This window comes from Hypanus sabinus, chromosome 3 (assembly GCF_030144855.1).
Source record: "Hypanus sabinus isolate sHypSab1 chromosome 3, sHypSab1.hap1, whole genome shotgun sequence".
Taxonomy (NCBI): Eukaryota; Metazoa; Chordata; class Chondrichthyes; order Myliobatiformes; family Dasyatidae; genus Hypanus; species Hypanus sabinus.
In genome coordinates this window covers 32037087-32049714 of record NC_082708.1, presented here as the reverse complement: position 1 = coordinate 32049714, position 12628 = coordinate 32037087, and the positions used below count along the sequence as shown (strand labels likewise).

The following is a 12628-nucleotide window of genomic DNA, read 5'->3' as shown; positions in this document are numbered from 1 at the left end:
AAAAAACTTGATCAACATTTAATTCCATGTATTCTGTTTCAGGTTCGTATTGAACAGGTTATCGTCGCAGAGCCAGGTGCAGTTTTGTTATATAAACTTTCCAACCTTCTCAAGTTTTATCATCATACTATCAGGTAAGACAAAAAGAAAGACATGTTATTTAGTTACTAATGCATCTGCCTTTTATTGACAGCATGCGTCCGATTCGAGAAAATAATTACGCACACCCACTGTATTCCAAGGAATGTGAGCACAAATAGAATTGGTGCTGAAATGAATCACCATGGAATTTTATATAGAGAAACATTATTGACAGAAATATTGTGTTGGGAACCTGATGGGAATTCCTGTTCTCCCCAGAGCTGTCCTGGGAACTTGGCACAAATCCAACAGTAAATCATTCCAAAGTGTGGAGAAGTTGGTTGTGCCAACTGGTGTGGTGTAGACCAGAACAACTATTGCAGCCACATAGCATTGAAAAGTGGCGTTCAGGGCTGTATTCTTGCTAATACAGTGTGTACAGATGATTGGTGAGAACTGGTAGCATCTGCTCTGTGTGCCGAGAAATGTCTGTGCAGCTGACCAAAGTTAGCAGTTAGTGACACCCATAGAATCCAGACAACCTATCGATATGCAGAGCAGCTGCTGCCAGTCCCTACGTCCACATTCTAGCCAGGTGGAGTCTTTAGCCCCATATCTCGGAAATGAGCTGCTGCACTACCCTCCCCAACCTGCCCATTTCTGGCCATCATTGTTGTAGGAGCACTGGCAGAAAAGAGGATGGGCTTTTGTGCAGGTTCCCGGGACAGCTGTGCACAGCCTAAGCAGACATAATTTTTGATACAATGAGGTGTACATCTGGGAATGTTAGTACTGGAGGACCAAGAGCAGTTTAACACATCTACTTTATGAGGTATCGATGAGCATGCTCCCAATTTACAACAGACAAAATGTGTAGTTTCTAATGCTAAAAGCTGTAAATGCTGAAAATCTGAAATAAAAAAGAAACTTTAAAAAAAATTCAATTCAGGCAACATTTATGAAAAGAGATAAAAGGGTGATGTTGCAAATAGATGACCCTATGGCAGAGTCTTCAACTTGAAGTGTTAATTCTGTTTTCCTTTCCACAGATATTCCTAACTTGTATTTACGGCATTTTCTACTTTTATTGTCTTTTGCAGAATGTAAAATCTATTTTAGTTTTGATTAGAATTAAAATGGCGCTAGAATGTAAGTGTGTGTATGAAATCATGAGGGGCATAGCTTGGGTGAATTCACTCAGTCTTTTTCCCAGGGTTGGATTTCAAGAACATCAGAGCATGGCTTGAAGCTGAAAGAGGAAGCATTTAATGGGAATTTGAGGGGCATCTTAGTTTTTTTTTACACACACAATGTGGTATGTATGTGGAATGAGCTGCCGGAGCAAGTGGTTGAGGCAGGTTCATCAATAATTTTCAAAAGACATTAATACCTTTAAAACACAGTTGGACAGGTACACAGATTGGAAAGGTCTGGAGTTCAAAAGCTCAAAGTAAGTTTATTATCAAAGTACATATATGTCACTATATACTGCCTTGAGATTCATTTTATTGCAGGCATTCACAATAAATAGAACGCACACAATAGAATTATTGAAAACTACAAATGCAGGTCCAAAATATCTTATCTGAATTCATTGGGGCCAGTTGCATTTTGGAATTCAGAATCTTTTGGATTTCAGAAAATTGATAATTGATATTTAACCTGTCTCAGTGCGGGTGGACTTTAGGACCCAGTGGAGCTCCAGACCTATGCACATCCTTCTGTATACTTTAAATCATCTCTGGATTACTTATGATACCTAATACAATGTAAATGCTATGTAAATTATTGTTATACTGTATTGTTTAGGGAATAATGACAAGAAAAAGATGTCTGTACATGCTCAAACAACGAGTGCTGGAGAGAGAACTGTGTTTTCCCAATCCGCGCTCTTTTACAAATACTATTACAGTTTATTTATAGAGAAATATATTGATAAGTGAAATAGTGGGATAATTATAGACCATAAATACACTAGTACATTTTATTTCCAACAAAAACATTCAATAAAACATTAAAATATGCAGCTTCAAACGAACCGAATCAAACACATGGTAAATGACTTACTGGAATAAATGAAGAATGTAAATACTCTAGGACATATACAGGTTCTAACTAAGCTAAATACGTACAGGTACCTCTAGTTAAGTTGCATTACGTCTGGCAAACAAAGCTAAATAAAATGCATGTGTAACCAATGCAAGCGCTGAGCCACAACTGACATCACACCTGAGTAACGTCAGCTGTTGGCATGCCAAACAATCCTTGTTACGACACGCTCCACACTCCACGAGAAAAACTTCAGTTTTCGGACCTTTTCAGATTTCAGAATTTCGGATAAGAGATTGTAGACCTGTACACGAAGGTGGACAAACAACAGCATAAGAAGGCAAACTGTAATTATATAAAACAAATAATAAAAAGAATATAAAAAATAATAATATTGAAAGCACGAGTTGTAGAGTTTTGAAAGTGAATCTCCAAGGTTGAGGAATCAGTTCAGTGTTGAAGTGAGTGAAGTTACCCATGCTGGCTCAGGAGTCTAATGGTCGAAGGGTAATAATTGTTTCTGAACCCGGTGGTGTGGGACCTTAGGCTCTGAACTTCCTTTGTTAGTGGCTAAAAAGTGGCAACTGGGATTAGCTTGGATGGGGCATCCTAGTTGGCATGGATCAGATGGGCCAACGGGTCTGTTTCTGTGTTGTAGAACTCTTATGAAATCTAGTCTATTGTACTCAAATCCTAGCAATCAGTACTACTGAAGTTGGTAGTACACAGGAAACCTGTGCGTGCAGTTAAGCCATTAAGATATCAGATCTTACAGGGAACTGGCTGGAAATTGCAGTGGTATCACTTGTGGAGTTCCTGAGCCACTCTGCATGAGTTTTGTTGTTTCAGCATAGAAAAGCAATTTTCCACATTTGACTGATAATATGTCACAAAACATGTGCCCGCTAGTTATATTCAACCAATACTGATAATCTTTTACTTTCCCCTTCCAACAGTGGAATTGTAGGAAATTGTGCTGCCACTCTGCTGACCACAATTGAAGAAATGCATGTTCTAAGCAAGAAAATGTTCTTCAATAGCCTGGGTCTTCATGCCAGTAAATTAATGGATAAGGTGATTTGTTGAATTAACATTAATCTTTGTAGCTACCTTTGGTAGATCTACTTCCAGTATAAATGAACTGATGGTAAAAGAAAGCAACTAACCGTTCGTGGCTTTGGAATGTTTTCTGTTTTCACATTTTTTCAATCCTGTTGCCAAAATACACATTATTGTAAAAGAAGCTGCTGGGATACTTTAAAAATACAAGGAATACATTAGAAAATACCTTTTACTGATCCTTCTATGTTATGTACATAATCACGAATCACAAAGAGATTTGAAGTGCTTTTTGGATAACGTTTAATTTGCATTTGTACTTTTAGAAATCTTAATTGAACCCACTCAAATGTATTCATGACACATTCTTGATCACATTTCACTACGGTAATGGGCCACACACATTTTGAGCCGGCTTAAGTTTTATTCTTTCTATCTTCTGTAAAGTTATGAAAATACAGGTCATTGGGTTAAGCTAATTAGCTACATTCTACAAAAGTTGTGATTTGTAGTAATTACTTTTAATTATTTTATGTAAATATAAACATGTATATGGATTAGAAGAAATCTTGTTTACTTCTCTAAGTAAAATGTTAATCACAGCATGTATATATGTGATGGGAAAAGCAATTTCTTTTGCTTATCAATTTCTCTTCATAAAGTTACTCAGCTAATTAGCATCATCCATTTCGATCTTTGTTTTATTTCAACAGTGGCCGTTATTCTTGCTTTTATCTGTTTCTTCAAAAAATAGAATATACTCAACCACCCCTGCACCGCATCCAACTTTACAAAGTTAAACTCATGCAGATGTCTGCTGTCCATATCCTAGTTTACACCAAGTCCCAGTCACCCATTAGTCTTTGCACACTAACTTGTATTGGCTCCCAGTTTGACACTGCCTCAGTTTTAAATGTTCTTCCAGTTCTGGGCTCTTGCAGAAACAGAAATGCTTTACTCCACCATCATTTATGACTTCAGTTGTTCCTTAACCATCTTTCCTTATTCAGAACATTCCTTAAAACTACCTCTTTAACACACCTTTTCGATATCTAATCCCAATAATTCTTGAGGTGCCACAAATTGTTTGATAAATGAATTGAGGCTTTCCTCTGCAATAAAAGTGAATAACGATAGAAAGTACAACCTGATGTTTGAATTTCAATTCATATAGGTTGAGCTACCACCGCCTGACCTGGGACCTACCACTGCTCTAAATCACACATTATCCCTCCTGCGTGAAGTTCTTTCCTCTCACAATTCATCAGTTGTCCCAATGGATGCGAGGCAAGCAGATTTTGTCCAGGTAAACTAAAACATACTCTGAAATTTAATTTCATTGGCCAAAGACTCTGAAATTCTAAGAATGTTTTAAATTTTGAACTTGATTATGTGGTAGTAAAGTTTGCAGTCTGTTAACCTGCTGGGACTGGAGTGCTAAGAACTTGGTTTTGAATGTATCAAAGCTCTTTCTTTACTTTCAACACTCTTCAATTTTTAAATGTCCTAAAATCTTTCATTAGTTTTAACACCTTTCAGTTTTCATATCCTTTTTAGAGGGATTTTTGCTTCACCAGGGTGGGGATATCCATGTTATGGTTTGTGGCTGAGGCAACACAGTTAACTTCTGCATTCAGTTATATATTGCTCACAATTTGATTTTGTTGACATTCTTGAAGCTTTTTAATATCTGTTTAAAGTCTAATTTGTGAATGCATTCTCAAATGGAGCATCGATATTTGTTGGTTACGTATTCTTGTGCGGGTATTTACCCAAAGTGCCGATGAAGATTTTGAAAAAAGCACCATGTTATAGGGATTGGTTATATAATTGCCATTATATCCCAGTATTAAATAAATCTGCAAACACAGTAAACCTTCAACACAAAAGATTCTACAGATGCTGGAAATCTTGGGCAACATAAACAAAATGCAGTTGGAACTCAGCATGTCAGAGAACATCTATGGAGGGAAATAAATAGTTGATGTTTTGGGCCGAAACCTTTCATCAGGATTGGAAAGGAAACAGGCAGAAGCCTGAATAAGAAAGTGGGGTGAGGAAATAGTACAAGCTGGCAGGTGATGGGTGAAACCAGGTAAGGGGCAAGAAGTTAGAAGCTGGGAGCTGATAGATAGAAATGGGCTGAAGAAGAAGGAATATGATAGGAAAGACTAGTGGATCATGGAAGAAAAGGATGGAAAAGGAGCACCAGAGGGTGATGAAAGGCAGATAAAGAGAAGGAAAGGGTGAGTGGGGAACTAGAAGGGAAATGGGGTGGGGGGGAGAGAAGGAGTGAAAAGGAAGAAATTACTGCAAGTTAGCAAAATCTTCGTTCATGCCATCAGGTTGGAGGCTACCTAGAATATGAGGTGTTGCTCCTCCAGTGTGAGAGTGGCCTCATGGTGACAGTCAAGGAGGCATGGTCTGACATGTCAGAATGGGAGTTAGTGTTCTCTCATTCACTGCTTATCTATGTCAGTTTGTAACCACTTAAAATCTCAGTTTTGTGTGCTCTCTGAAGCATACTATTAACTTTGCAGGTGAACTGATATAAAAAGTTGCAAAGGGAGGTGTTAGAAGTAACAAAATTACATTTAATGCACCATCATTTAAAAAAAAAATATTTTTACTTAATCTCTTCAGTACTTTCCAAGGCCACCAGGAATTTCAAAGCAGTAAGCATAATCTATTTGCTGGTGTCCTAATGAAGGTCTCACCCTGAATGGTTGACCATTTATTCTTTTCCATAGATGCTTCCTGGCTTATTGAGTTCCTCCAGCATTTTGTGTGTGTTGGTTGGTTTAACGTAGCTGTTTGGATGTAAATTTGAAACTAAGTCATAATGATTGGGTTTCTCTCACTTGCATACTTGCTTCCCATGGAAGGCAGGAATGTAAGTAGCTTCCCAGAGGATTTCATAACTGTTCTAAGATTTTGAAAAATGGTATGTTTATTGCCTGCAGTGAATAAAATTATGAAACAAACAATACCTGGCTTGTTTGTAAGGCAAATTGGTTCATCGCATGTGGGCTGAGCTGGTGATGATAAAAAAGAATGACTTTGAACACAGTTTAAAGGCTTGGGATACTGCAGTTATGTTCAGACTTTGGTTGTATAATTCAATCAATTGTGAAATATTTTACTTTCTACCTCTAGGTACTATCCTGTATAATGGACCCACTATTACAGTTGTGCACTGTATCGGCCAGTAACCTTGACACTGCTGACATGGCAACCTATATGGTAAACTCTCTGCACATGATGAAGACGACATTAGCTCTCTTTGAATTTACTGATAAGCGCCTTGAGATGCTTCAGTTTCAGGTATATTCAGTACTTGCAAGTTAGGTTTATTTTAACAGGATATTCATGAAGAATATCCCATACAGAACTTTGAACATTAGGCATTTCTTTCATCCTCACTTTTGTGGTAAATGTTGACTGGCTTGCTTTGTGTTTCGAGCACTTAGAATTTTGATTTCATTTTGTGATTCACTGTTTAAGCTGATAAATTGAGGCATGTAAGAAGTTCCACTCATTATTTTGGGGAATTTCCCCCTTTCCCCATTATTATTTATTCCAATCTGATTCACAGTTGATAAATCTATTTTTTAAAATTCTTCAATCTTCTCCTCTCATCTTTTCTTTGTGTTTGCTGAAAATTTACTCACAGTTTTGAGAAATTTGGAAAACTGCTTCCAAAGCTGTGTGGTGTTCCTCTTAACCTGTGTATAACTGTTGGAGTTTTCTTTTAACCTGTGGGCAGTGTGATGGTCAGCAATCAGTTTTAGACATATAGAGCAGTGAGAAAGGTTTTGGCCCCAAACTGTTTACTCTTTTCCATAAATGCTGCCTGGAACTCCAGCAGTGTTTTGTGTGTGTTACTTAATCATGCAGAGCCTCCTTGATAGCGTGGCTACGTCATCATTTGAATTTGGCAAGCAAGCAATGCTGGTCAAGCCTTTTCATTGGACGGAGGCAGTGACTAGCAAGTTAGGGTGTGTGTTTGGGGGATTATAATTGGGAAGAACAACTTAACATTTAAAAACATTTCTCATGAAATCTTGCAGTGCAAAAACAGGCCCTTCAGCTTGCCATGTTCATGAAAGCAATGAAATCTGTCTTATTGGCAGATGATATGCATATTTGGATCAATGTCTTCTCAAATGGAGACCAGTTGGAGCAGTCATTATTCAAACATCATTAAAGTAAAATGTAATTGAATGAAAGAGTAGATGCTGCTGCTTTTAGCCTAATAAATTACTCATTTAAATATACATTCCCAATTCCCAATAACATTCCCAACAATAGTACTATGGAATACTTTAGAATAAATGTTGAGAGTGAGAGGAATTCCTGTCGAGATCCAGTAAAATCAAACAAAGTATTGCAAATACATAGATTATGGGAAAGTGGAAGTTCAATAACAGAGCAAAAGTAAGGCTGCGACCAGAGCTATCAATCAATATTTGAATGAGTAAGGATGCAAAACCAGTCAGCTGACAACAACTTAACAATGGAATAATTTTCTCTGTAACCAATGCATGTTTACGGGTTTAAAGAAAGCACCTATAGAAGTACAAAATTTTGTGAGATACACTGTGAGAAACCTTTCCCTTGGCAGTGACTGTCATTTAGATTCTGTGTGTGATGTCACTCAAGTTTAAACAGTTTGAGGATGTGCTGGGGGCAGCCCATAAGCGTTATGCTTCCACTGCCAATTTATCATGACCACAACTTACTAACCCTCTCATATGTTTTTAGAAAGTGTGAAGCAACAGGAGCACCCAAAGGAAACACGTGTGGTTACAGGGAGAATGTACAAACACTTTGCAGGCAGCAGTGGAATTGAAAGTACTTTGCTGGGTCTGTAATAGCGCTACACTAATACTACACTGCTGAGCCATTTTCAATTCTACAGGACCACCAACCTTTCAGGGCTCTTCCCATTACTTTCTTAGAAAAGTATTGTCACAGAATGGAAGTTAACTATTCAAATTTCAGCAATTTGGAACTTTATACGGTGCTGTTCGAAAAAGCTGTGGATGCTTATGAATGAATTTTAAACGTTTTACATTTCTCTCTGCAGATTGAAGCCCACTTAGATACTTTAATAAATGAACAGGCCTCATTTGTGTTAACCAGGTCAGGACTAAGTTATATTTACAACTGTGTGCAGCAACACAAACCAGAGCAGGTAAATATCTATCATCATAAGTGATTATAAGCCAGAACAACCGTGTATGTCACATCACTCAACTATTATTTGTTCAATATGTAGGGTCCGTTATCCAGTCTTGCCAATATGGATGGTGGATCATTGAAAGTGGCAATGGTAAGTGTGAAATTAAACAAAAGTTATTTATAAATATTCATTGATTGGATCCTCCACAGTTACTGCTTGACTTACTGAGTTCTTCCAGCATTTTGTTTTCTGCCTCAGATTCCAGCAACTGCATTCTCTTGTGCCTCAATAGTCTCAACTAACTCCATACCTATTTTGATTTTTCACTGGGTAAAGTACACTTCTTCTGCTGTATTTCTTTATTTCTTGCTAGGAACGCCTGAACTCCACAACATTTAACACTTATAAAATATTATGGATATCTGTATAAATGTAGATTAAAAACCAAGTTGTTAGAAAAGACTGTCATTCTATTGAGCTTATTCTTTTGATAAATAATGTGCAGTGTAGATCTTCATAATTCATCTGCTCTTCCCAAAGCTGTCTGACATAGATTTTTAAACACAGGACCTTATATTTAAAATAATTGGGAGAAGTTCAGGGGAGATCAGAAAATCCTTTTCACTTGAGGATACTGCTTCCTGAAAGGGAGGCAGGAACCTTTATTACATTTAAGAAGTACTAAAATTTTCATTTGGGGATTATAACCAGATCAAAAATTAAGTGTGGATTTTTAACGAGTGTGACACGATGGATGCCTCCTGTGCTGTAAATCCTTATGATTCTCTTTACTAAATAAGAGACTATATCACACACTTTTTCATCACAAACTGGATTGTACTGAACTCTTTTAGACATCTGATCTGTGCAGAAATCTGATAGAAATACAAAGAATTAACTGGCCAATTTTAAAGTACTTAAGTGATGAGATCAAAAGTAGACCATCCAATCCCTCTAGCCTGATTTGTCCTCTAGTCACATTATAATTGATATTATCGTTGGTATCAATTCCACATTTCTGTCCAAACACCGTAGCCCTTCATGCCTCTCTCTCGCCCCCCCCATCTCTCTCTCCCCCCTCTCTCCCCCTCTCTCCCTCCCTCTCTCCCTCCTCTCCCCCCTCTCTCCCCCCTCTCTCTCCCCTCCCTCCCCTCCCTCCCCTCTCTCCCCCTCTCTCCCCCCTATTTCCCCCCTCTCTCCCCCCTCTCTCCCCCTCTCTCCCCCCTCTCCCCCCTCTCTCCCCCTCTCCCCTCTCTCCCCCCTCTCCCCCCTCCCCCTCCCTCCCCCCCTCCCCCTCCCCCTCTCCCCTCTCTCCCCCCTCTCCCCCCTCCCCCTCCCTCCCCCCCTCCCCCTCCCTCTCTCCCTCTCTCTCCCTCTCTCTCCCTCTCTCTCCCCCTCTCTCTCCCCCTCTCCCCCCCTCTCCCCCCTCTCCCCCTCTCTCCCCCCTCTCCCCCCTCTCTCCCCCCTCTCCCCTCTCCCCTCTCCCCCCTCTCCCCCTCCCCTCTCTCCCCCTCTCCCCCCTCTCCCCCTCCCCTCTCTCCCCTCTCCCCCCTCTCCCCCTCCCCTCTCTCCCCCTCTCCCCCTCTCCCCCTCTCTCTCCCCCCCTCTCTCCCCCTCTCTCTCCCCCTCTCTCTCCCCCTCTCTCCCTCTCTCTCCCCCTCTCTCTCCCCCCTCTCCCCCCCCTCTCCCCCCTCTCTCCCCCCTCTCTCCCTCCCTCTCTCCCTCCTCTCCCCCCTCTCTCCCCCCTCTCTCCCCCTCCCTCCCCCTCCCTCCCCCTCTCTCCCCCTCTCTCCCCCCTATTTCCCCCTCTCTCCCCCTCTCTCCCCCTCTCTCCCCCCTCTCCCCCCTCTCTCCCCTCTCCCCTCTCCCCCCTCTCCCCCCTCCCCCCTCCCCCTCCCCCCCTCCCCCTCCCCTCCCTCTCCCCTCTCTCCCCCCTCTCCCCCTCCCCCTCCCTCCCCCCCTCCCCCTCCCCTCTCTCCCTCTCTCTCCCTCTCTCTCCCTCTCTCTCCCCCTCTCTCCCCCCTCTCCCCCCCTCTCCCCCCTCTCCCCCCTCTCTCCCCCCTCTCCCCCCTCTCTCCCCCCTCTCCCCTCTCCCCCTCTCCCCCCTCTCCCCCTCCCCTCTCTCCCCCTCTCCCCCCTCTCCCCCTCCCCTCTCTCCCCCTCTCCCCCCTCTCCCCCTCCCCTCTCTCCCCCTCTCCCCCCTCTCCCCCTCTCTCTCCCCCCCTCTCTCCCCCTCTCTCTCCCCCTCTCTCTCCCCCTCTCTCCCTCTCTCTCCCCTCTCTCTCCCCCCTCTCCCCCCCCTCTCCCCCCTCTCTCCCCCCTCTCTTCCCCCTCTCCCCCCTCTCTCCCCCCTCCCCCCTCTCTCCCCCCTCTCCCCCCTCTCCCCCCTCCCCTCTCTCCCCTCCCCTCTCTCCCCCTCTCTCTCCCCCTCTCTCTCCCCCTCTCTCTCCCCCACCTCTCTCTCCCCCTCTCTCTTTCATGCATATATATATGAGGAGCAGAGGGAAATATATATATCTCCCTCTGATATAGATATAGATATAAGATATATATATCTTAAATATATATAATGCAATGAGCTCCTCCTTTAAATCGTAATTACCAACAAAGCTAACTTAAAACTACACGTGACTTAGAATATGAGTGTACTTACCAAGTGCTCTCCAGCACATTACCCAACTTGAGTACTAAAATGTGAGTGGTGGAGTGAGGATGTGTCTCTACCAAAGGAGGCGTAAGGTACTTGTTCCCTCTGCTAGCCTGCAGGTCAGTCTTGGGCAAGCTGTAGCACGTTACCCAACAACCATCAGGCTCCTGAACTGGCATCAATAACTTCATTCACCACTACTTTTATGTAGATTTAATAGCAGGCTGTTACCCTATTGAGCTTATTCTCTTGATAGAGCTGATTCTATGAGCTACAGGCTCAGCTTCAAGGAGCCTTCACAGTTCATGTTTTCAGTTTTACTTTTATTTGTATTGGACAACTTTGGTTGTTTGTCAGTCTTTGTCTATTGATGTATCGTTTCTTTTAAAAAAATATTTTTTAGTTTTTTCCTGTAAATGCCTGCAAAAATGAATCTCAAGGTAGTATATGGTAACATGTACATACTTTGATAGTAAATTTACTTTGAATTTGAAACTTTGTGCAGCCACTTTGCCTGAAGTGTTCTAGTCAGGACTGGAAGTTTTGTTGTATGGCAACAGATTTCAAAGTGTCTTCAGAGGTGGCCAGCTTCCAATTCTTTTGATGAACCACTTTATCATGCATCAACTGAAGGTGATGCCTCTTTATGTTTCAATTATTTCCACCCCAAAATGAAGGCTCTTTGCTATTTCCTGAAAGTAGTTCAGCTACAAAGCAGTTTCCACCTGAGAAAAAAACCACAGGAAATCTGACAAAAAAAACAAATGAAAAGTGCATACTTCTGTGAGCTTGGTCGTCGTATCTGTGTCGTGATGTAAGTGTGTTTCCTTTGTGTATTGCAACAACTCCTCTGTCTTTCCCACACTTCTGCAATAAAGATAAACAGAATTCATGAATCATTTTCTCAGGCAATCTCCACTAATATTTAAAAGGAGAACATTGGCTCAATATGTATAAAATATGTTTCTTTTCTCACTTCTGTCATAATTCTAATCTGACCTCACTGAATACACAAAAAGCACTTGTCTGGTAATTGCGCAGAGGAAATGGCTTCAGCAACTGCGTAGTGCCATGTGAGGCCATTTCCTTCCTGACGCACTGGAATCTGAGTACGTCAACATGAAAACATTGAGGGGAAATCAGAGTTAAATGAGGTCGTAGGTTTTGATGTGTTTATATTACAGGTTTACACTTGTAAAGTGGAGCCCTCAAATAGGATATTCTGCCTAAGTTTGGAAATGATTAGAGATTTTCTTAGAAGATATAACAATTACAGCACAGAAACAGGCCATCCCGGCCCTTCTAGTCCATGCCGAACACTTACCCTCACCTAGTCCCACCGACCTGCACTCAGCTCATAATCCTCCATTCTTTTCTTGTTCATATACCTATCCAATTTTACTTTAAATGACAAGACCGAACCTGCCTCTACCACTTCTACTGGAAGCTCATTTCACACAGCTACCACTCTCTGAGTAAAGAAATTCCCCCTCGTGTTACCCCTAAACTTTTGCCCCCTAACTCTCAACTCATGTCCTCTTGTTTGAATCTCCCCTACTCTCAAGATTCAGGACATTTTTTTAAAGCTAAATAATATCTGGTGAAGC

At 41.5% G+C, this 12628-nt stretch overlaps 1 protein-coding gene across 1 annotated transcript in view; it reads left to right on the top strand.

Annotated features, from left to right (window-relative positions):
- cog6 (component of oligomeric golgi complex 6) overlaps window positions 1-12628 on the top strand; it is a 100912-nt gene that overhangs the window by 81719 nt on the left and 6565 nt on the right. Inside the window, exons 12-17 of the mRNA XM_059964028.1 lie at window positions 43-134; window positions 3087-3204; window positions 4364-4495; window positions 6346-6513; window positions 8279-8386; window positions 8471-8524. Of these exons, the coding sequence (XP_059820011.1) occupies window positions 43-134; window positions 3087-3204; window positions 4364-4495; window positions 6346-6513; window positions 8279-8386; window positions 8471-8524 (672 nt within the window). The remainder of the gene's footprint in view (window positions 1-42; window positions 135-3086; window positions 3205-4363; window positions 4496-6345; window positions 6514-8278; window positions 8387-8470; window positions 8525-12628) is intronic.